The sequence below is a fragment of the Molothrus aeneus genome, chromosome 2 (assembly GCF_037042795.1).
Source record: "Molothrus aeneus isolate 106 chromosome 2, BPBGC_Maene_1.0, whole genome shotgun sequence".
Taxonomy (NCBI): domain Eukaryota; kingdom Metazoa; phylum Chordata; class Aves; order Passeriformes; family Icteridae; genus Molothrus; species Molothrus aeneus.
This window is the reverse complement of record NC_089647.1, coordinates 823514-846628: the sequence shown is the minus strand read 5'-3', so window position 1 is coordinate 846628 and position 23115 is coordinate 823514. Positions and strand designations below refer to the sequence as shown.

The following is a 23115-nucleotide window of genomic DNA, read 5'->3' as shown; positions in this document are numbered from 1 at the left end:
TCTGACCCGTTTCTCTGTGTCACAGGCCTGAAGGCTGGCGATGAGGTGCTGGAGATCAACCAGAGAGCTGCAGAGGAGCTGGACTCGGCGCTGCTGAAGGAGGCGCTGGCGCAGCCCTCGCTGTGCCTCACCGTGCGCACCCACCCCGAGCCAGAGGAGGCCCAGAGGCTGGCACAGCCGCCCCCACGGCGCCCAGAGAACCCCCCCGAGCCCGGGGACGGCGCCCTGCCCTTCCCTGGGGGCAGCCAAGGTACGGGGGCAGCACACAAAGCGCTCCTGGGGGCTCATTCCCCGCTGGGAGCGAGGGCAGCTACAGCCTGAGCTGGGCACGGCGTCCTGGGGCTCACAGGGGTACCCTTTATCCTGGCAAAGACATGGAAAATATCAGCACCAAGCTGGGCTTTCCTGCAGGGTGTTGTATTTTCTGAGTCCCACAGCAAAGGGAGGAAGGAATCTGACTCCATATTCTCAGAAGGCTAATTTATTATTTTATGATCTATGTTATATTAAAGAATGCTATACTAAACTATCATAAAGAATAGAGAAAGGATACAGACAGAAGGCTAGAAAGATTCTAATGAAAACTTGTGACTCTCTCCAGAGTCCAACACAGCTTGGCCCCTGATTGGCCAATGAGTCAAAATAATTCACATGAAACCAATGAAACAATCCCCTGTTGGTAAACAATGTCCAAACACATTCCAAAGCAGGAAAACACAGGAGAAGCAAATGAGATAATACTGTTTTCCTTTTTCTCTGAGGCTTCTCAGCTTCCCGGGAGAAGAAATCCTGGGCAAGGGGATTTTTCAGCAAATATGACAGTGCCAGCAGTGTGTAAAAGTTAGCAGGCTCCCAGCTCTTGGGCAGGCTGTCTGGCTTTCTCCTTATCAGAGAAATCTCCCAGGTTCAGTGTCTCTGGCTCTGTGACTGACATGCTGGACTAAAGTCCTGCACTTGGTCAGTTTTTATGTACCAAGTCATTCACTGATAGCAGCTGCTGACAATCTGTGCCCACTGGACCACAAAGCAAGTGAGAAGTGTTCTTCTCAGCTTTTCTGCGGAGTCTTATTTGCAATTTAAACATCAAAATGCACTTTTGCTGTGGTAAATGATAACATATATTCATGATCTGAGTAAGGGCAGTTTTCAGTCTATCATGAGGGAAACAGGAAAGGAAAATTTTTGTCCTAGCTTTATATAGGATTGAAATAGCCACCAGATGCTTTAGCTGTTGTGTTTAGCCTCATACTTGGAAATGATCACAATTCAGGAGCTGACTGGGCGTTCAGGGATTGTAGCTGAGTCTGAGGAGAGGTGTTGGGTGTAAGGCATAAGCTGTGACTCTTGATTAGCCTTCAAGAGGCAGCATAATGTGAAGTGGATGTCCAAAGATAGCTCATTGCAAACACAGCTTAGGAAAAAAATTGATTTTAAACAAGGAATGTGGTTCTCATGGCTACCTGAGAAAATTAGAACTTCACTACAGTTGCATACAGTTACACAAAAGAAATAAGAATGACTCAAATTCTGTGACTTAATGAAATTTCATTAAGTAAATGGTGGAGATGATGGGAATCTAAGGAGGTAAAGTGTCATCAGCACAGGCACCCCACACCCAGGGACAGTCACAGACCCAAGTGCTCCTTCTGGGCAGCTCAGGAGTGCTTTTCCCTCTGGGTTTGCCCTCAGGATGTGTGTGTGGCAAGGGGAGGAAGAGTTAAAGCATTCTGTGTGCAGTGTGGGACACCACAACCTCAAAAAGGTCTCAGGCTGTTGGAGGGTGCCCACAGGAGGGACATGAGGATGGAGAAGGGTTTGGAGGAGCCACACAAGGAGCAGCTGGGGGCACTTGGAATGTTCAGCTGGAGGAGAGGAGGCTGAGGGGAATCTCCCTGGGGTCTGCAGCTTCCTCCAGAGGGGCAGCTCCAATCTCTGCTCCCTGGGACAGGGACAGGAAGGGCTGCAGCTGTGCCAGGGAGGGTTGTGTTGGATATTGGAGGGTGCTGGGCACTGCCCAGGCTCCCCAGGGCATGGGCACGGCCCCACAGAGCTCCAGCAGCCTTTGAGCACTGCTCCAGGGATCCTCAGGATGGGATTTGGGATGTCTATGCAGGGCCAGGGACTGGACTATATGATCCTTGTGGATCCCTTCCAGCTCAGGAGGTTCTGTGGCTCTGTGATTCTCCCTCTCTGGGGTCAGCCAGGAGCACAGGGGCCCTGTGTGTTTGGTGAGGTGCACAGAGAACTCACAGGGAGGTTTTAAACACCAAAATGTAGGGGTTGACATGTGCAGGTGATCCCAGAGCACAGTGCCATGGGAAGGGACATTCCTGCTCAGAGAGCCCAGCTGGCAGAAGATTGGTTCTATAGCAACTGGGAATTGTTTGCCACAAGTTTGATTCCTGAATTTCTATGTGCTCCTCTGGGTCTGACAACAGAAGAGGACACTGGTTGTAGCTCTTCCTTCAGTTTTTTGGGATCATTTAGAATACAGGAGAAATCAGTGGGATTGCCAGAATGAAGTAGTTTCTAGGTAATCAAAACTGTTCTGGGCTGAGTCTGGCTTTGGGGAGTGTGATATTCATAGCACAAGAGGGAAAAGAGGGAGCAAGGAAAGCTTCCACACAGCTCATGGCAAATCCTTCTGAGGGGGCTGCTAAAGGCACCCTTGTGTAAGATGTGGACTAAACCTACACAGGCAGCTACAATTCAACATTTTCCTGAAATCTTCCCCTTTTCATTTTCATGGAAGTTTTCCCAGTGAGGCTTTTGTGCTGGAAAATCGAGGTAGTCTTGCACATTTTCCTAGCCGGCCACAAGGTGCCCCCATTTGCTGCTCGACAGCAGCTTCTGACAAGCCTCTTGTCCTTGTGATTGTCACTGAAACCCTGAGTGCTGGGGCCTCAGCCTTTCCCTGGGGTGACGGTGCCCTGGGAGCAGAGGGTGGGAGTTGGGATTTCTGTGTTCCCACAGAGCTCTCCCAGCACTCACATTCCTTCTGGAGCGTTGGGCTGGCATCTGTTCCTCCCCAAAAGGAGGGCAATATTTCTCCCAGCCAGCAGGAGGAGTGCAGGTGTCCCTGGCAGCTTCTGTAGCTGCCACATGAAATAATCTGGGATGGCTTAGCCCGGGGTGAGACTGAAATCAAGGCTCTGCACCCAATTGTGTGACTGGGAGGCAGCTGATCTTCCCCACCCTTTCCTTCTGTGTTTTATTGAAGCTTTTCTTTTTCTGCTGCTGTGCTTTGTCAGGGATCCATTACCTACATGACATTTACAAAGGGGTCCCTGCTTGTGTTTGGGATATTGTGATGTTACCTTGGATTTTTGTTCATCTTGGATTTTTGTTCATCTTGGATTTTTGTTCTTGGCTCCACAGCATCTTGCAGAGAGCTGTCAAGTATGCAATACCCACTGACCTATTTATTTGTGTCCTTGTTGGTTGCAGGCAGCCTGGCTGGCCAGGCAGATCAGCTCCATGCTGGATGCTTTTTGATTTATGGGACACACATTCACTCTGTGGCTGAGGAACTGCATCCCCTCCCAGCAGGGTGACAGTGCCAGTGGCACACACACTCCTCATTTTTGTGTGAGGCAAATGATTTTGTGTATTTTCAAAATACTAATTTTTTTTTTAAATTTTTTTAAATGAAAATACTTTTTGGGTTTTTTAAAGGAAGCTGTCCTGGTGCCTTGCTGCTCAATGGGAGGTGCAGAGGAGCAAAGCAGGGCTGTGTTTCTGGGAGCTGACCTCCCTGCAGTGTCTGCCAGAGCTCCTGTTACATCTGACATCTCTCACAGCTCTTCCATCACCTGGAGCTGCCCTGCACATGCTGAGCTTGGGGCTGGAGGTGCAGTTCAGCTCTGTGGCTGTGGTTTCTTCACTGTGTTTGCTCAGCAGCTCGTTCTGGAAGTGACCTTGGGTTTGTATCTGTGATTGATGTGGGAGCTGCCATCCTGGGCACCGTGGATGCTTTCCCCATGGAGCTGCACTGCCTTTGCAGAGCCACAAGTTTTGTTCCTTTCATCTGTTACTGCTTTTCCTGGCCCTGGGTTCTCTCCTGTTGCACAGCCTGCATAAATTTGGCCGAGGAGGATTAGGTCTGGTTGTGTCTGGAGCCCCCAGCAGGTTTTCCTGATTGCCTAAAAGGATCAGTGGGGTCTGTCTGCCCTCCCCACAAGGAGTGTTCTGCTCCCCTGGGTGCAGGGAATGGGAGCTGAAAGCTGGAGCACAGCCTTGGATCTCCCCACACCATCAGGAAGGTATTCTGCTATTGGAAGGGGATTGGGAATGGGGTTAATACCCAGATTTGTTTGTTTGTTTCACTCCCTTCTCTCAGTGTGGGGCAGTCTCTGAGGTTTAGGCTTTGCCTGCCCCTGGATTTTGGAGGCTTTTAGCATGGGGGATAATGTGAAGCACATGAATCACCATGCAGAATGGATAAAGGCTGAAAAAGAAAGTGCCCCCCTGTCTGGAATGGGTGTTTCAGTCTCCTGGATAGGAACAGGTGGATGTTTCAGGGAGTTTGTTGTTTTGTGACTCAGAGAGCAGCCAGAGGCTGGAGTTATTAACACACAGGCTAAATCTGTGCTGTAAACTGAAACAAACTCCTGCTGCACTGTAAGAACAGCCACTGCTTTTTATTCCATCCTCGTCCGTCACAGGCCCCCTTGGGCTGAGTAATTTGGATTTCAGAACCAGCTGAGGCCAGCAGTGACCCTAATTTCTTCAGGGTTATTTTCCCGGGGCTGATTTCAGGCTTACTGTAGCACAGTTGTTATTCTCGATGTGACAATTCCGGGGCACTTCCCTGCAGCAGCCACCAGAGGGCTTTGGGATAAAATTCCATTTTTCATCCCCAGTTCCCCAAATTGCTGCGGTGCTGCCTCGCCCTCTGGCGGCCTCTGGTCCTGCACAGGAGGCAAGGCCGGTGTTCCCCATTTCCCCATGGAAATGAATCCCTCCTTCCCCATTTCCCCATGGAAATGAATCCCATCCCCAGCATCCCAGGGCACTTGCTCCTTTCATAGCTCAGTGTTTCAGAGCTAACCAGAATTCTTCTGCAAGGAAGAAAAAAGGACATATTCCCCTGTTTTACTGCAGATTTATAGGTGAAATGCTACCTTAAATACAAATTTAATCCAAGACACTTCTCTAACAGCTCCTGTCAGAAATGGTGCATTTAATGACAGAGCCTCTCCAGTGAGGCTTAATGACTCTGTTGTCATAACAGGGCCATTCCCTAGCAGCATTTGGATTAGGGAAGCTGCTGTAAAACTGCCCAAAAAGATGATATTGGGGTATTGGTATTTTTATTATATATTTATATACAAATTCAATATAATATTGATATATATATATATTATATATATTATATATAATATATATTATTACATATAAAATATTATATATATTATATTTTTTATTATTATATATTGATATTTTTGAAGCTTAGGCACTGAGGTGCAGGATTCCTGGTGTGTATTTTGTGTTAGCAGGGTGCACACTTGGAGCTTTGTGCTGCAGCTGGCAGAGCTTGGCTCAGGGTATTTATTCCCATGGCACTGAAATAAATATATAAATAGTAAGAAATAAATGTATGGCCTGGCAGCAAGAAGGAGGCTTTAGGAGAGGTACCACACACTGTGGAATTCTCATTAAAACCTTGAATTACACCGGCCCTGCAAACTGGAAGCAGCAGTTGTGGGAAATCCTCGCCAAGTGCTGAGCTGGTGCTGAAGCTTTCCATGATTTTCCAGACCTTTAAGCCCCAGCCCCTTTGCTCCAGTGATAGAAGACTTCCTTCCATTGTGCTGGTTGTGGCCACAAGTGGAGTTGTTTAATGGGCATTGGTCACACTGTCCCAGGTGTGAGGGGCTCCTGTGACCTCCCTCTGTGCTGGGGCCGCACACAGGGCTTTGACCCCCTTTTCCTGCTGCTTTTTTGCATTTCCCCTCCTAATTCCTGCATGTCCCATGAAGGCAGCAAACGGCAGTGGTCAGGAGGAAGGAAAGCAGCATCCTGGCAGAGCTAAATGAGGATCCCCAGGGCAAAAAGCAGGTGATGGAACGATCCTGACAGAAGTGGGCCGGGAGCTGGGAGCTTTTCACGGGCAGGAAGGTGCAGCTTTATTGCTCTGGCTGCATTTAACGAGCAGCAGATCAACCTGCTCAGGTCCCTGCTGGCCAGAGACATCAGGAACAGCCTGAGCACACGTGCTGTGAGTCTGCTCCTGGGAGAGACTCCTGTCTGCTGGCTGAAAGTGCAGGAAACGGGTTAAATGCAGGAAAAGGAAGAGGGGTGCCTTGAAAGTAAACTGAACAAAGATTCTTACCTTGGTTTGGGCTGAGAAACAGCTGCAAGGTGCATTTCACACAGTGAGAGAAGGGAAATTAATTGCAGTGAAAAAACACAGTCTGGCCCACACAAATTAAGGCACATAGCACTTATTTTCTCTGTTTTTTTAAATGGACACCTTGAAAATTCTTTTTCACACGTTAATAGGGAGAGCAGAAAACTGATAGAGAGATTTGATAAAATCTGGGCAAGGCTCAGGAAACTGAGCTTCTTACAGAAAAACACTTCTTCAAATAGATTCTGTGTTGCCAAACAACCCCTCCAGGCACATCTTTTTCCAAGGTAAGCCCTCCCTTTTCAGAAGAGGGGCCTGAGCTCTGAGCTACCTTTTATATCCTTTCCATTTCATCAGTGCCCAGCTTGGCTCCATCCCAGTGTGCAGAAAATGTTCTGAAGTTATTTCCACATTTCTGAACTCTGGCTTTTCCAGATTACCTCTGGACATAACAAAGTGGGAAATCTTGCACAGCCATGTAATTTATTTTTAATAACGGGGTCTAAAAACCTGCCTGAACAGCAGTTGAATGTTGGGTCCTGACCGCTAAAAAGGTCTAAAACTGGGTTTGTTTCCTCAGCAAGCGAGTGTGTCAGGTCAGAAATACAGGAATCAGCATGTCCCACGTGAGCCAGGGCAGGCTGGCCAGCACCTGCACACTCCCAGTTTCCATGTGAAACCACTGGGGTGGAAAGCTCCTTGGCACTGCTCACCAGCCAGGCAATGCAGGCTGGATGTCAGGGTTTCAATGTGACATTTTAGCCTTATCTCTGAATCTGTTCTGGCCAGGGAGATGATGTCTGGTTGTAACCTGTTTGTTTTTACACCTGTGCTGCACGCCCTCCTCACGGGTCGCTGGGTGCCTCTGGCTGTTGGTGTTCCATGGGAGCTCCACGGCTGCAGCAGGGCTTCCTGGGGATTTTGGGGAGCTCTGGCCTTGTTCTCACCCCCGTGTTGCTCTGGCAGGGCACTCCCTCTGCAGTGACCCCGACAGCTCGGCCGAGGTGGCCCCGGAGGAGGCGGAGGCGCAGGACCTGGAGTCGTCGGACGAGGCCGAGAAGATGAGCAAGGTGAGGAGGCTCAATTTCCACCTTGGCTGGGAAAACGCTGCTTTTGCTGTGGAGGTGTCTGTGATGATCCCAGATGGGATCTGTGAAGGTGTTTCTGGATGATCAGGATGGAGCAAACCATGCCTTTGGTGGTGGCACGTCACCTGCTGCCTCTTCAGCAAGATCCGTGCCCTTTTTCCAGGCTGGGCTCCCATCTCCAGTACCTGTGACAAGGTTCCCCACAGAGTTTGTAAACGGGCTGGTTTATCACCTCCGTCCCCAGAGCAGCTCCACTAAACCACGTGGATTACAAGGATTTCTTACTCTTTCTTGATTGCTAGGCTTAGGACAAATGTAAATTAAACTGTATTTCCTTACAGCAATAGCATCGTTCACACGCAGGTGTCTAACTGCAAACTAATCACAGCCAATCCAGCTCAAACCGAAGCAAAACTCTGCAGTTGCAGCTAAGAGCTTGTGCAAACGGGTTGCTAATTGCCATCGATTTTCCACAGCGGTTGGTGGTGACAGTGGGTGATGATCGGTGGCTCCCGAGGCACAATCCAGCGGATTATCTTGATTGCTGGCAGGAATTTGTGATATAGGTGATGCTGAGAGCTTACAGCTGTTTTCCTCCACAGTTAATGGTGTCATGAGAATTAGATCTCAGTCTGTTGGTGTTTCCCCTCCGTGCCTGTTTTCTCTCCTGTTTAACCGAGCTGTGTTGCACTGAGCTCTGGGCTGGTCCCTTCTGCTCCACTGCAGAGAAAGGAAGGAAAAGACCTTGGCCTCTTGTTTCCTGAGCCCCTGTGACACTGCAGCCTGGACTCGTGTCCTTGATAGCCACACAGCAGAAGGGAAACATGAAATGATCACAGGGAAGGGGACTACCCTTTGTTTCTAGGTTTTATTGAGGAACGACTTGTAAGTACACATAATTTCTTCTTCACTCAGGGGCCGTGTTTGTTGATAGTTTGGGATTTTTAACTGTAAGTTTCTTCTCCAGTAAGAGGAAGTGTTTGTTGATAGTTTGTGATTTTTACCTGTAAGTTTCTTCTTTAGTCAGTGGAAGTCTTTATTGATAGTTTATGAATTTTAACTGTAAATTTCTTATCCACCAAGTGGATGTGTTTGTTGATAGTCTGGGATTTTTAACTGTAAATTTCTTTAGTAAGTGGAGATGTTTGTTGATGCTTTGAGATTTTTACCTGTAAGTTTCTTCTCCAGTAAGTGGAAGTCTTTGTTGAAACTTTGTGATTTTTAACTGTAAATTTCTTCTTTAGTCAGTGGAGATGTTTGTTGATAGTTTGAGATTTTTACCTGTAAATTTCTTCTCTAGTAAGTGGAAGTTTCTTGATACTTTGGGATTTTTCACTGTAAACTTCTTCTCCAGTAATGGAGATACTTGTTGATAGTGTTTTATAACTGTAAATTTCTTCTTTAGTTGGTGAAAGTGTTTGTTGATAGTTAGATTTTTAACTGTAACTTTCTTCTCCAATAAGAGGAGATGTTTGTTGATCCATTGGGATTTTTAACTGAATTTCTTCTCCAGTAAGTGGAGATGTTTGTTCATAGTTTAGGATTTTTAACTAAATTTCTTCTCCAGTAAGTGGAAGTCTTTGTTGAAACTTTGCAATTTTTAACTGTAAATTTCTTCTTTAGTAAGTGGAAATGTTTGTTGATAGTTTGGGATTTTTACCTGTAAATTTCTTCTTCTGTCAGTGGAAGTGTTTGTTGATAGTTTGGAGTTTTAACTGTAAACTTATTCTTTAGTAAGTGGAAGTCTTTGTTGATAGTTTATGAATTTTAACTGTAAATTTCTTCTCCAGTGAGTGGAAGTGTTTGTTGATAGTTTGGGATTTTTACCTATAAGTTTTTTCTCCAGTGAGTGGAAGTGTTTGTTGATACTTTGGCATTTTTAACTGTGAATTTCTTCTCCAATAAGTGGAGATGTTTGTCGACAGTTTGGGATTTTGACCTGTACATTTCTTCTCCAGTAAGTGGAAGCGTTTGTTGATAATTTAGGATTTTTAACTGTAAATTTCTTCTTCAGTAAGTGGAAGCGTTTGTTGCTAGATTTTAGCTGTGAATTTCTTCATTCGGTGGAGGTGTTTGTTGGTATTTGGGGATTTCTGACTGTAAATACGTGGGATTTTCATATGCTGTGAGCAGAGCGTGTTCTGTCAGAGGAGGCTGTGGCAGAGCAGCGAGCACAGCTCGTGGCTGCTGGGGAGTCCCTGCTCTCCACGGGTTTGCCAGGGCGGCCTGGGGGGCTTTGCCCCTCATCTCCTGGGTGCTCAGAGCTGGAATTGCCTGCACAAGGCACAAGGATTACCCGATTAGCTCTGCAGCTCAGCAGGTTGAGTCAAACTGAGAAATGGGTGTTAGCAGCTTTAATGCTGAATATTCCCTCCTGGAGGAGTAGCTCCCAGCTCTAAGGAGCCCTGCTTTCCAACTGGAGGAGCTCCTGCCCGTCTGGCTATGCAATGTTGATGTCACTGAGTGTTTCCTTTGGGATACAGAAATATGTCTCTGTATTTGTGGGGGGTGAAGGGGGAGTGAGGCTTTTTTTTTTTTCCTGGTTCAAACTGCTTGGAATGTTCTCCCACAAATGAAGGACACAAGGACCTATGGAATGTGTCTAACATCCTGAATTTGGCAATCTCAGGGATGCTGCTGTCCCTGCTTGGTACTCAGTGCCTTCCTTGCTGACTGTGGAAACTCCCAAATTATCCTGCAATGCCTATAGAAAATTCCAGTGTATGGTAATGGGGAAGAAAAAAAGCTCAGCTGAAGGCTCTCCTAATCCCTTGGCTTCTCTGTCTGCTTGGGAAAGGTGATGTGCATGGGAAGGAGGATTCTTGCAGTGTGTGTTCTCCCATGGGAAATCACAGACACGAGGAGCAAAACAAAGGTGTTTTCCTGTCCATGCACTCCCACACCTTTCCATGCTCCTGGGATTATGGCACACCAGATTAAGGTGGTGTCCTCAGGGCTGTTTCACAGGGGTTAGTTATTTCTGTCCATGGCAAGGGGAAGGCTCTGCCCTCGTGCCACCTTCCCTTTATCCCATCCTGCTCCCAGCCGTGCATGGTGGAGCTCAGGAGACACTTCCCTTATTTTCCTGCCCTTTTTGGGTACAGCAGGGCAGGAGCACCCCCATCCATTCACTGCTGGTCAGCAGGGGAATGTTCCCATTTTAGCAGCAGCAGAACTCCCCTCCTTCCAGCACAGAGGCAGCGTTAGGGGATCCCAGAGCAGTCCTGGGGCAGGGCTCCCTCCCTGCCCAGGGAGCACTGCAGACAGGGACAGCTTCCCCAGGAAGCTCCCTGGCTCTCCAGGCAGCAAAGAGATGCTAGGGCACATGAATGATTGATGGGAAGAGGAGAGGAGCGAGGAGGTGCTCGCAGCCGCCTCCCTCTGCTCTCCTAGCACAGGCTTTGTGTGAAGGTAAGTGGGGGGAAATCCCACCAAGAGCTGCCCTTGGGCCCTTCACCCTTGGCAGGCAGGTGGCAGGGGGCTGTGTGACACAGGAGGCACTGGAATGTGTCCTTCCTCCTCCTCCTGGTGCCTCTGTCCCTTCCCCCAGCCCAGCATGTGTGCCCGTGGGTGTGTGTTTCCTTAGGAGTGGTGCTTTGGCTTCTTAATCTGCAAAAGCCTCCGAGCTGTGGTGGTGCTGAAGGATTTGGAGGTGCAGCAGGAGCCCTGAGGACTCCTCCCTTTTCTGAGAAGCTTGTCTTCTCTATATCCTAAAGGCCTGATAATGCAGAGCTTTCTTCTCCATCGCTGTTGTCAAAGCAATGATTCCATTACATAGAATAAGGGAAGATGAGGTGTCTGTTCAGGTAAAACACCAGAAACCCTTCTCCAAGGTGGGCTGAGGTGTCAGTGGTGTGGGATAGCTGCTGCTCTCTGGACTCACTCCCTATCTAATTTCACCTCTTATCTCTTGGGGTGACATCCATGTGAAGGGTGGTGAGCAGGGCGCTTTCCAGGTGCAGCTGGCCCTGGCCTGAGCTTTTCTGTTTCTGCTTGTTTCTGCTCTGGGGCGGACTTCTGCCTTTCCCTTCTGTCCCCATTTCATGTGGGGGCCAAGGGGAGGAGAGAGCTGGGAGGGAGAGGAGTGGGGGAAAGGAAGGCCTGCTCTCTGCCACCTTTTCAGGCTTGTTTTCATCTAGCACCAAATTTCAGGCTGTTTATATGAAACAGGGAGGGCATGCCCCTGTGCCAGCCTCTGCTCAACAGAGCATCAAAACATTTCACACCAGAGTAATTTCTTCGGTGATTTTCTTCACTTGCCCCTGTGGTGACCTGATTATTTTGGCCTTTCTGATATTGAGGTTCCAAGGGGGCACCCAGAAAACTGAGTAGATGAGTTGCTGATGTTGCAGGTTGCCAGTACTGAATCTCAAAATCAGTCTTTGTGTATTTTCTTTTCCTGTCGTGGTCCTTTGAATTTAACCGGGGATGTGCTGTAAGAAGTGTCACCAGCTAAAATTGCTGCAGGAGCCTGTTTCTCCCTGTTTCTGATTGCAGACTGTGCCTGTGGCAGTCAAGGCCAATTACCTGGCAGCAGTGCTGCCTGGGGAAGTGTGCTCGATGGGCTCTGTGTGTGTGCACGCCCGTGCCACTTGGAGGGATTTTTTTTTTCCCCCAAGAAAAGTAGGTCGGCTGCTCTCTGCAGCATTACTCGAGACCAGCGTAAGTCCCCAAACCTTCAGTGTGTAGCAGTAGCCGTGAAAGGATTAAGAGGGGGATTTGCGGGGTCCCTTTCCCAGCGGCAGGATCGGCTCTTTGAAGCTCCTTTCATTCGGTATTGCCGAGCCGTGCCGCCGGCTGCGCTGAGCCACAGGCACCGCTATTCCGACATTGCCGACAGACATCCCCCGAGCTCCGCCGCCTTCCAGCCCCTCTGCCGGAGCTGCCTGCCCCGCAGCGCCCGGCTCTGGCCTCGCCCGGCTCGGGACGGTGAGCGGATGGCACGGGAGGGAGCCTGGGGAGGCGCCGGGGGGAGGTGGGCGCTGCCCTGCCCCGCTCACACGCGGAGGGAGCAGCCCGGGGTGTCAGGGAGGAGCAGGAGCATCTCGGGGTGTCAGGGAGGAGCAGGAGCATCTCGGGGTGTCAGGGAGGAGCAGGAGCATCTCGAGGTGTCAGGGAGGAGCAGGAGCAGCTCGGGGTGCCTGGGAGGAGTGGGAGCATCTCGGGGTGCCTGGGAGGAGCAGGAGTGGGAGCATCTCGGGGTGCCTGGGAGGAGCGGGAGCATCTCGGGGTGCCTGGGAGGAGCAGGAGCATCTCGGGGTGTCTGGGAGGAGCGGGAGCATCTCGGGGTGTCTGGGAAGAGTGGGAACATTTCGGGGTCCCTGGGTGGAGCAGGAGCAGGAGCATCTCAGGGTGCCTGGGAGGAGCAGGAGAACAGCTTGGGGAGCCTGGGTGGAGCAGGAGCAGCCAGGGAGGCGCCGGGGATGCGCGGCCCCGGGAGCGCGGTGCCCGCCCGGTGACGGCCCCGGGAGCGCGGTGCCCTGCGGCGATGTCGGCGCTCCGGAGGGGGAACCGGAGGGTGCGGAGCGAGAGCGCCGGCAGGGACGGGGACTCCCTGCTCCGGATGCTGTACCTGGTGAGCGGGTCCCAGGGGATGGGATGGCTCGGGAGCGGCGCTCAGGGATTGTCGTGCGGTTCACTGTGCCCTGCAGAGGCTCTGCCTGCCGTGCCGCGGCGCTGGCAGCGCTGCTGGAAGGATGCTGCGGTTCGATGGGCTTTGTTCGGGCGGGCGCTGCTGCTCGGAGTGTGCCCAGAGCGCACTGCCTGATGCCCGGGCAGCTGGATGTGTCTGCATGGCAAACACAGCAGGAAACGGCTTTCAGCACTGCCGCGCTGCGGGCAGCAGCCCCATGGTTGTGATGTCCTTGATCCTCCTCCATGGGAAGGATGAGAGCTTGGCTCCTCTGCTGAGCCCCTTCCCGAGGAGGGGTTAATGGCTGTGAACTCCACTTTCAGCTTTTTGAAGGGATTGCCTGCGGGATTGTGCCTGAAGTGTGATGCCGTAATTCCCCGTGAGAAGTCCTGGTTTAGAGCTGTCATTGTCACTGCTGGCAGAGCTGCTGCAGGGAGATAAAAGGATCTGATTCTCTTCCATACGTTCCCTACTTATCCACTGTCTCTGGGAAAATGGGGACAGAGGGGTTTTTGTGAAATCTGCTTGAGAGTTTTCACCAAAATAGCTGTGCCCTGAAGCCCCCGTGTGCAGTGTGTGCCTGCTTTGTGTCTGGAAATGGATTTTTTAAAGGGAATACCAGGTAGACAGGATTGTGCTCAGGGATGAAGCACAGCAGGTGGAGTCAAGCACTTCAGTTCTAGGAGAGAAACTACAGTTTTTTTATTGATATGGACTGATAAGGTAACCAAGTTTGCTGGTCAGTATGATGATGGTTTAACAAGGCTTGGTGGCAAGGCTCACTTGGTTGTTTACTGCACCCTCCCCTTGAGGGATGAGGGTCAGAAAGGACCCTCTGAGTTGCTGAATTCAGAGGGGTTTAGGTGCAGCTGGATCTGCTCTAGTGCCGGATTTGGTCAGTGCTTTATGTCTGAAGGATTGTATATGCACAGCCAATGCTTTCCGTCCCTTGGCTAAGAATAAACACAAAGTTCAGCACGTCCTGATCACACCTCAGAGACCTTCCCACTCAGGTGTGCTCACACCCCACAGCTCTTTGGTCAGTGCACAGGCACAGGAGCAGGTTTGTGGCTGTGACTCTGTCCTGGCAGTGTGGGGTGTGTGGGCAGTTCCCCAGAGATGTGGGGCAGGGCAGTGCTGGCCCTGGCTGCAGCCCTCGGGCGGTGTATGGAGCGTGCACAAGTGGAGATAAGGCTTTGGGAAGTCCTCCACACTTCCTTCCTGCCATGTGGGTGTAACTGCTCCTGCTGGGGCACACCACATGCCTCTGTGAGTTATTTCAGCTTCAGTGCTGAGCTGGTGTTTCACACCCTGAGCGGATTTTCACTCTCTCTTTCTGGGTGACCCACCTTTCCCTGCAGGAGCCTGCACAGGATGGGATCTGCAGAGTGGCAGGCAGGAACTGCTTAAAACACTTGGTTTATTTGGGGGTTTGATTCCAGATTGTGCTTTATGCATTAGAACTGGATTTATTTGTGCATTTGGATATTCAAGCAAAACGCCACTGGACACGTCTGCCTCGGGTAGTGCTAGCAAAGCCAAGCGTTGCTGAGCAAAACCCTGCCTGTGCTGGGTCTCTGCAGGCTCAGATTCACATCTGAGCTCTCAGTTCTCTGTGCCTTCCAGCAGAGCAGGGGGCTTGGGAAGGTGTTTTAAGCTGTGCTGGAGCCAGGCTTTCACCCACTGCCCTTGGTGGATTTGGGGCTGTTGGCTTCAAGGTCACACCTGCTGAAATCTGATGCAGATCTAATCCAAAAGTTTGGGTGGGTCTATACTTAAAAGCACATTAAGGATAGTGGAACCTTGCTGAGAAACAACAGGAATTATTGAATAATTAAGATTACTACATCTCAAATCTCAGTGACACATGCCAGGAGCAGAGTGAGTTGGAGGTGGACTGGTCCAACTCACTGCTTCCTCCTGCCTTCAACTTGCAATGTTTTTCCTTTCTTCCACATCTGAATTAAACCTCAGAAACTGAAGGTGAATATTTTCCCTGGAATGAAGTGTGTCCAAAAGGCATTTTTGTATAGACAGCCAGTTCCTGGCTCACAAGAGTGTCCTGAAGAAAATGATCCTTTGTGTAATGAGCATCTTTGCCCATGTGCTGTGCAGTGGGAGCTCAGGGGAGCATTTGCAGCCCCAAGAGACCTCTAAGGGAAGGGGGTGGAAATCATTTTTGTCCTAACATGGATTGTAGGTGCATGGAGAGGAAATAGCTCTGTGTGAGCAAACTGCAGGGCTTAAAAAACATGGAGATCACAACTACCAGTGGGTGGGAGTGAAGTGATGTCCCAGGGGCAGAGCTTTGTCTCCAAACTGCAAGATGAGGATGCGCTTTATTTTCTCTCTCTCTCTTATTTTTTTGGGGTTAGTTTTTTTCTCCTCTGCTCTCTTCTCTGGTTCAACAGGCTGATTTTGGGTCACTTGTTCCACAGAATTACAGAATTACCCATATTCGAGAACACCTCTGAGACCATGGAGTCCCAGCTGTGCCCAGTGGCCACCTTGTCACCCAGCCCAGAGCACTGAGAGCCACCTCCAGGGATGGGCACTCCAGACCTCCCTGGGAACCCTTTCCATGGGGAAATTCCTGAACTGGGGGGCTGTAGAGGCAGAGCTGGGAAGTCCCTGAGCCTGGACTGAGGTCCTCTGGCAGGATGATCAGCTGTGGTCCCAGGAGCAGCTCTTTTCCTCCAGGTCTCTGGGAGGGATGGAGGCAGCTCACGGCTGCCTTGGCAATCCTGGAAGCCTGGAGCTGTCATCACTGACACCAGAGACTATTCCTGCTCCAAACTCTTCAGTGTAATGAAAGATAGGAGGAAATGATCTAACACGAGGGGGTGAAGTGAGGATAACTGGCTTTTTATATAGGCAGCTGATTAAATATTAAAGGAAGCAGGGAGAAGGAGCAGCTCTGGGAATTGGCACTTAGGGGGAAGAAGTTCACCCTGCCAGGCACATTTCCAGACACAGCCTGGGGACAGAGCTGCTTGCCCAGAGAGCTTCTGCTTGGAGCCTGGAGGGGATTTAGCTGGGAGGCTCTGCTTCCCCACTGCCCAGCCTGAGTGATTTCTGCCTCTGTGTCAGCTGAGCTGTTCCCAGCACTGCTGCAGCCCTGGCTGGGGAACTGCCGGGGGCTGGGGTGAGAGTTTTGTTTGCACAGGCATTTTTGGTTCCCAGTTCTTGGGTTTCTCTGTGAGTTTGTCAGTCAGTCTTAAGTGCTGGATGAGCCTGTTTTACTTAAAACTCACGTGTGTGTGAGACCAGGAATGGAGCTGAACAGCACTTGAATTAATTTGAATTCTGCAACTCCTTTTTTTTTTTTTTCTTTATCCCCAGTCACAGAGAGACAGGCCAGACACTTGTGGTGCCTGTTGAGAAGTCCCCAAGCTGCAGCTGCTCAGCTGCAAAAACCCCTCCTCAGCCCCTTTGTTCCTCTGGCTCTTACTTCCAATATTACCGCTGCTCTTTCCTCTCCCTTCTCTCCAAAGAGCACAGAGCAGGTCGCAGCTTTCTGTCGCAGCCTGCATGAAATGAACCCCTCTGACTGCAGTGCTCCCCCCCAGGACTGTGCAGGGCCCCAGCTGAGCACCATGAGGCAGCTCACGGACGCAGACAAGCTCAGGAAGGTCATCTGTGAGCTCCTGGAGACCGAGCGCACCTACGTCAAGGTGAGGGCCTCAGCCTCAGAGCTCTGCTGCTTTCTGCCTCTGCTTCACCTCTGGAGCTCTTGCTGAGCTTGCATTCAGTTCTGTGATATCAGACATTCTCTGTATCATATATATATAATGCCTGAAATCTCACTGAAACCACGGAGATAAGGCATTTCCAAGTGCTTCGGCTGTTGGGCTTAGCTGGCGTGCAGTTACTGCTCGCTGAGATCTGGTTCTGGTTTTGTAACTGGAAATGTGTGAATGTTTCCTTTTCCTGTCTTAAACTGGGCAAAATCCAGCTATTTCGTGTTGTGTGTAAAAAGGGAAAATCCTCAGATTAGGTAAGCATCATTTGCCACCTCAGTAAATATCCAGAGGGACCAACATGGGAATCTTTCTCTGAATTTTTAGGATTTAAATTGCCTGATGGAGAGATACCTGAAGCCTCTACAGAAAGAAACCTTCCTCACACCAGATGAGGTATGTCGACCCTTGTTTGTCTGAAATTAATTTCACTGAATTCCACTTCTTGCAAATAATGGATTGAGTGAAGCTCAGTAATGTCTGCAGCTTGTTTTTTCCTGGCATCACATTGTTTTACAATTAGACTGAGAATTGCTGCAGTTCTAGAAAACACAATTTAACCTCAAAGTGATATTTTCAGCATTCTGCCTTTTTTCTCCTTTTATTAGCTGGATGTTCTCTTTGGGAACCTGACTGAAATGGTAGCATTCCAGGTAGAGTTCCTGAAGACTCTGGAAGATGGAGTAAGGCTGGTTCCAGACCTGGAAAAGCTTGAAAAAGTTGAGCAATTTAAGGTATGTAAACTTTTATATATTAAAACCTCGTTTTTTGCATTGTCTCACTGACATTAAATTTTGAGGAGACCTTTAACACTGTCCATCACATTTCTCTGACTGTTGTCACTGTTCACGTAAAAACCTGCATCTTCTTCCATTTAAGATTGGTTTTAAACTGATGCTGGTGCTGCTGAAAAATGATTCTGCTGCAATTGTAGTTTATGCTACATTTAGCCATATAGAGCACTAGCAACCATGTGCTTTTTGGTTCTATTCTTGCCCTTCTGCCAGATTTCTTGCCTTCAGCTGTCAGGAAATGCTAGAAATGGAAAGTTACATAAAATCTTTGCCCTGACAAGTCTCATGTTCAGAAGCCCTTTGGGGCTACAGATCAGAGCAATACATGGAATTTTGTATTTCCACTTCCAGTCCATGGTGGCAAACACTTCTGCCTTTCAGCAGGTGTGCATCTTCACAGGTAGGAATGGAAACTGCAGCTCTGTAAACTTCATTTCAAACCCAGGGGGATGTGGAGACAGACTTCATTTTGTGTCTAATGCAGTGGTACTGGAGGTATGGGAAGGAGATGATAGAATGTTTTTCCTTTGGGGAATTCTGCTCTGGCTCTCAGCACCACTCACCTTGGCAAAGGACAGGAATAATAATAATAATAATAATAATAATAATAATAATAATAATAATAATAATAATAATAATAATAATAATAATAATAATAATAATAGTTCCTCTGGCCCTGTGTGCTCTGAGCTGTAAGAGAGGAGTGCCAGTGAAGGGTCCTTCCAGAGGAAACTCCATCTCCTGAGTGCTGCTGCTTCCAGCTCTTCCCACAAAGCTGCACCAAGCTCGCTTTCAGTTCTGCCCCTGGGCCTGTCTGAAAGCAGCTGGGTGTGAAGGAAGGAAATGTGGGGTTCTGTGCTTTCAGTTCTGCAGTTTGCTTCCCCTCTCCCCTGACTGTCCCCAGGCTGCCCACGTGTGCTCTCAGCCCCTCACCAGGTGCTCTCTGGTTCCCAGGACATTTTGGGATTGTGTTTGACCCTGAACACCAGCTCATTTGCAGGCAGGGGAACCCCTTGGTGTGTTTGTGAGGGATGAGGGTTGCCTGCAGCTCCTCAGTGCCCTGATCCATTGCAGGGTCAGACACTTGCAGTCCTCTCTGTGGGCTCTGGCTGTTGCTGAGGGCAGTGAGGTTTTTGGATGCAGCTCTGGAGTTAATTCCCTGTGCAGCCAGGGCTGCCTCCAGGCTGGGGCTTGGCTGATGGTGCTGATTACAGAGGCTGGATCCACACACCAGGGCTGGGTGGATGAATCATGGACTCACAGGATGGTTTGGGTGGAAGGAACCTGCAAGATCCCTCAGTTCCACCCCTTCCACTATCCCATGTTAATCCAAGCCCTGTCCAGCCTGGCCTTGGACACTTCCAGGGATCCAAGGGCAGCCACAGCTTCTCTGGGGACCCTGTGCCAGGGCCTCACTACCCTCAAAGGGCAGAATTCCTCCCTGATATCCCATCTAAACCTACTCTTCATTTAGTTTGAAGCCATTCCCCCTTGTCCTGTCACTCCAGCCCCTTGTAAAGAGTCTCTCTCCATCTTCCTTGCAGGCTCCCTTCAGGCACTGGAAGGCCACACTGAGGTCACCCCAAAGCTTCTCTTTTCCAGGCTGAACAATCCCAATTCTCTCAGCCTTTCCTCCCAGCAGAGTTGCTCCATTCCCCCTGCTCCATCACCTTGGTGCCTCCCCTGGGCTCACTCCAGCAGTGATGTCTTGGTGTGCAAACACCCTACAACTGCATTCTCCTGTCCTCCAAAAGCTGGATGGAAGCTTCAGATGACCTGGCTGAAGGCAGAGTAACTAAATGCCTTTTTACTAATGCTTTTTTTTTTTCCTTTTAATCCCAGAAAGTGTTGTTCTCCCTGGGTGGATCCTTCCTGTACTACGCTGACCGGTTCAAGCTGTACAGTGCCTTCTGTGCCAGCCACACTAAAGTCCCCAAAGTCCTGGTGAAAGGTAAGAGCCCCTTCAGAGTTGCTGTGGGAAGTGGATTCGTAGAGAATTCTCCAAGCCTGACAGAAGGCTCACATGGTATACATCTGTATGTAAACTTTGAGATGAGAAATGCTGGCTTAGAATAATGGAAGATTCTTAGAAATGAAATTTCTAATTTCATGACGTAGAATAACGAAAGATTCTTAGAAATGAAATTTCTAATTTCATGACGTAGAATAATGAAAGATACTAGAAATGCTGGGTTAGAATAATGAAAGATTATTTCTTAAATAAGAAAAATGCCACGGAATAGGACAGACATTGCTGAGAGAGAACTGGAGCTAGAAACAAGTTTTAAAGGGTGACTTTGTAAATAAGACTGGGTACTTTGGAGAAATAGAACTATGAAAGATGCATTGTAATAAGATTCAGGAGGGGTAGCTTTAGATAATTGGTTTTAAGGAATTTACAGCATGGTGTGGCAAAAGCTGACAGGCCAAGAAACACTTAGAGTGTATTGGAATTAGGAAATAGATGGCTTCTGATTGTGATGGCGTGAATTATAACATCTGTATTGTCTCACCCGTTGCATGACATTGAAAATGGAATCAAAGATTTTAAAACTCCTCTCAGTTGCCCCATCTGGGGGTCAGAAAAGGGCATAATCCAACAAGTTGTCACAGCCACGTTCTGGTTGTGGTCACTGCACCCCAAACCTCTGAGGGCAGGAATGGGGGCACACTAGGAGAGGATCAGCCTGGGAGAATGTTTCATGGAAGCTGGTGAAATATTTTAGCCCTCTCTCCCCTCTCTCCTTCCTCTTTGCCTTCACTCCAGTTTGCCTGAGGAGTGCCCATGGCAGAGTTCCTAGCAGAGCTTGGCTTGCTGGGTGGGAGATGAAAGCCCTGTGGTCTGGCTCCTGGGCCAGCTTGCCTCACAGGGATGTTTTCCCCTGTGGAAGTGGAAATCTCATGGAGCCACCAGTGCTTTGTGCAATTCCTTTTTGGCCAAGACATTAAACAATCAAATGGTTCCAGTTGTAGCAGCAGTGCCATTGGGGGAGGAGCTCTTGTTTTTCAAACAACATCTGCATGTCTGACAGTCAAAAATTTTGAGTTTTTTTATTTCTTGGTTGGTTTGGGGTTTGGTTTTTTTCTGTGCTGTGCACTTTTCTTTTTTTCATTTCTGCTTGTAAACTTTTATTCCCTGTGCTGCAAAGAATACTTGGCAGCTCAGTGGAATACATAAATAAATGATTTGTTGCTTGTCACATCCATGCTTTCTTTTGGCAGTATTTTATAGGACCCTAATGTTAAAGCTGTAGACTAGATAGATCTGGTTCTTTTGCTTTTCTTTTCCATTGCTGACTGTATTTATAAATGAGAAAGTGTTGTGCTTGAGTTATGGCATAAACAGAACTTAAAATTCTATTCCAGAGGTAAATCTCTTCAACAGCCTGGGAGTGTATTTCAGGTGTCACTTGGTGTCCTCAGCTGAGGTGCAGGTGGCTTTTGCATTTGAAACTCAAGTTGCTTTATGGAAATCAGGTGACTGCCTGCAAAAAAACTCCCAACCCCAGCAGGGGACATGACTCCAATAAAAGCAATTGTGTGGAATTGCTCCTGCACTGAATAATTTGTGTCTATAAATACCACCTCCTCCTTCCTTCCCTCCTTATGCTCCAGTGGAGGGAGCAACAGAGAAAATGGCAATTTTATGAATTGATAGCAGTCAGGTAGAAAAGATGATGGCAGTCAGGTGTCCAGTCTGCCTGTGCTCCCAAAATCTGGTGCATTAGCCTCAGTTTCTGCTCCTGCCTCTCGCCAGCTCCTGCTGGTTGTTGTGACTCAGTGCTGCATTTTAAGGTTTAATGAGGTAACAAGAACCAGACTTGTCAATACTGTGGGTGCACTGTGGCTTGGAAGCAGTGACTTCTCACAAATTTGCAATGTGAGACTTTGCTTAAAGGGAGCAGATGATTAAAACATCTAAAATAGCTGCCAGGCCAGAAGTACTCACTGCTCCTCCTGAGTGAGAGGCAGCTCCAGGCTCTGCTCCTTGTGACCAGGGACAGGACCCCAGGGAAGGGCTGGAGCTGTGCCAGGGAGGTATAGGCTGGATTTTAGGGAAAGGTTCATCCCCCAGAGGGTGCTGGACACTGCCCAGGCTCCCCAGGGAATGGACATGGCCCCACCGAGCTCCAGGAGCCTTTGGACAGTGCTACAGGGATGCTCAGAGTGGGATTGTTGGGAGTCTCTGCAGGGCCAGGGATTGCACTGGATGATCCTTGTGGGTCCTTCTAGCTCAGGAGATTCTGTCATGGATAGTGCAATTAAAAATTGCCCTGCTGGAGGTGGATGCCTGCTGTGAAATCCTAAATAGCACATCCGGGGAGAGTGGCAGTGACTCAAATCCTGGAGGGTGTAAATCTAATTCTGCAGGCCCAATAAATCTGCACTTCCTCACAAAATGCCTCCAGATAAACCAATTTAAACCTGGAAAAGTTGCTTTCTCAGGGCAGCAGTGAGGATTTTTCATTGATCCAATGCCTCCTTTGAATCTGGCAGCCAAGACAGACACTGCTTTCAAGGCGTTCCTGGATGCCCAGAACCCGCGCCGGCAGCACTCCTCCACCCTGGAGTCTTACCTCATCAAACCCATCCAGAGGATACTCAAATACCCCCTCCTGCTCAAGGAGCTCTTTGCTCTCACTGATGTGGACAGTGAAGAACATTACCACCTTGATGGTAAGGACTTAACCCCACTTTCGTGTGGCTCACCTCTTCTCTTGAGCCTCCCTCCATCCCTTCCTCTCAGAGGGTTAAAAGTGCCTTTTGCTCATCCCCTGTCTCTCTTGCAGTGGCCATCAAAACCATGAACAAAGTTGCCAGCCACATTAATGAAATGCAGAAAATCCATGAAGAATATGGGGCAGTGTTTGACCAACTCATAGCAGAGCAAACAGGAGAGAAAAAAGAGGTAACAATCAGATTAAGATTTATATTTAGAGAGGAAAGGGTTATTTTGTTGCCTGTTAACCTGGATCCAGCATTTACCTTTTCTGCTGTGCCACTGAAGCAAATCCTGGTGCAAACAGATAAATCCCAGTGGTAGAGTTGAAGTTCAGTTGAAGAGCTGAGCTGAAGTGAATTCAGACTTCACTGAGCAGAGGATGAGGGATGGGATAACATCCCCCTGAACTGGGGCTGGCCCTCAGTTTGTCACTCTGGTCACCATAAGGACAAAGGTCTGGTTGCTGCACCTGCCAGCAGCTGGGAACTCCATTCCTAGTGTGTTCCCAGCAATGTGGCGTCCACAGAGGAGCCCTTGGGCAAGGTCAGGAGCCACAGCAGCTGTGGGGAGGGGCTGCTTTGGCCACTGCACCTGATGCAGCCTCTAAACCTCACCCCAAACTGAATATGTGCTTAAAAATTCCAACAAAATACAGAGAAACTGGTAGGGAGAAATATGGACAAAGGGGAATGAAAGGCAAAGAAAACATCTGAGTTTGACCTTGACTTCCAAGAGCTGGACTCTTGAGTTTACCTGACCCTCATTTATGCTCATGAATTAAGGGTT

At 49.0% G+C, this 23115-nt stretch overlaps 1 protein-coding gene across 2 annotated transcripts in view; it reads left to right on the top strand.

The window, feature by feature from the left end:
- TIAM1 (TIAM Rac1 associated GEF 1) overlaps positions 1-23115 on the top strand; it is a 151476-nt gene that overhangs the window by 120846 nt on the left and 7515 nt on the right. The window contains exons 15-22 of one of the 2 annotated variants that reach the window (XM_066571835.1): positions 26-250; positions 7319-7422; positions 16642-16746; positions 17140-17208; positions 17421-17546; positions 19449-19557; positions 22104-22283; positions 22397-22515. In XM_066571835.1, coding sequence (XP_066427932.1) covers positions 26-250; positions 7319-7422; positions 16642-16746; positions 17140-17208; positions 17421-17546; positions 19449-19557; positions 22104-22283; positions 22397-22515 — 1037 coding nt within the window. Of the gene's footprint in view, positions 1-25; positions 251-7318; positions 7423-16566; positions 16747-17139; positions 17209-17420; positions 17547-19448; positions 19558-22103; positions 22284-22396; positions 22516-23115 lie in introns of both variants that reach the window. The other variant, XM_066571834.1, reaches the window with a different exon arrangement.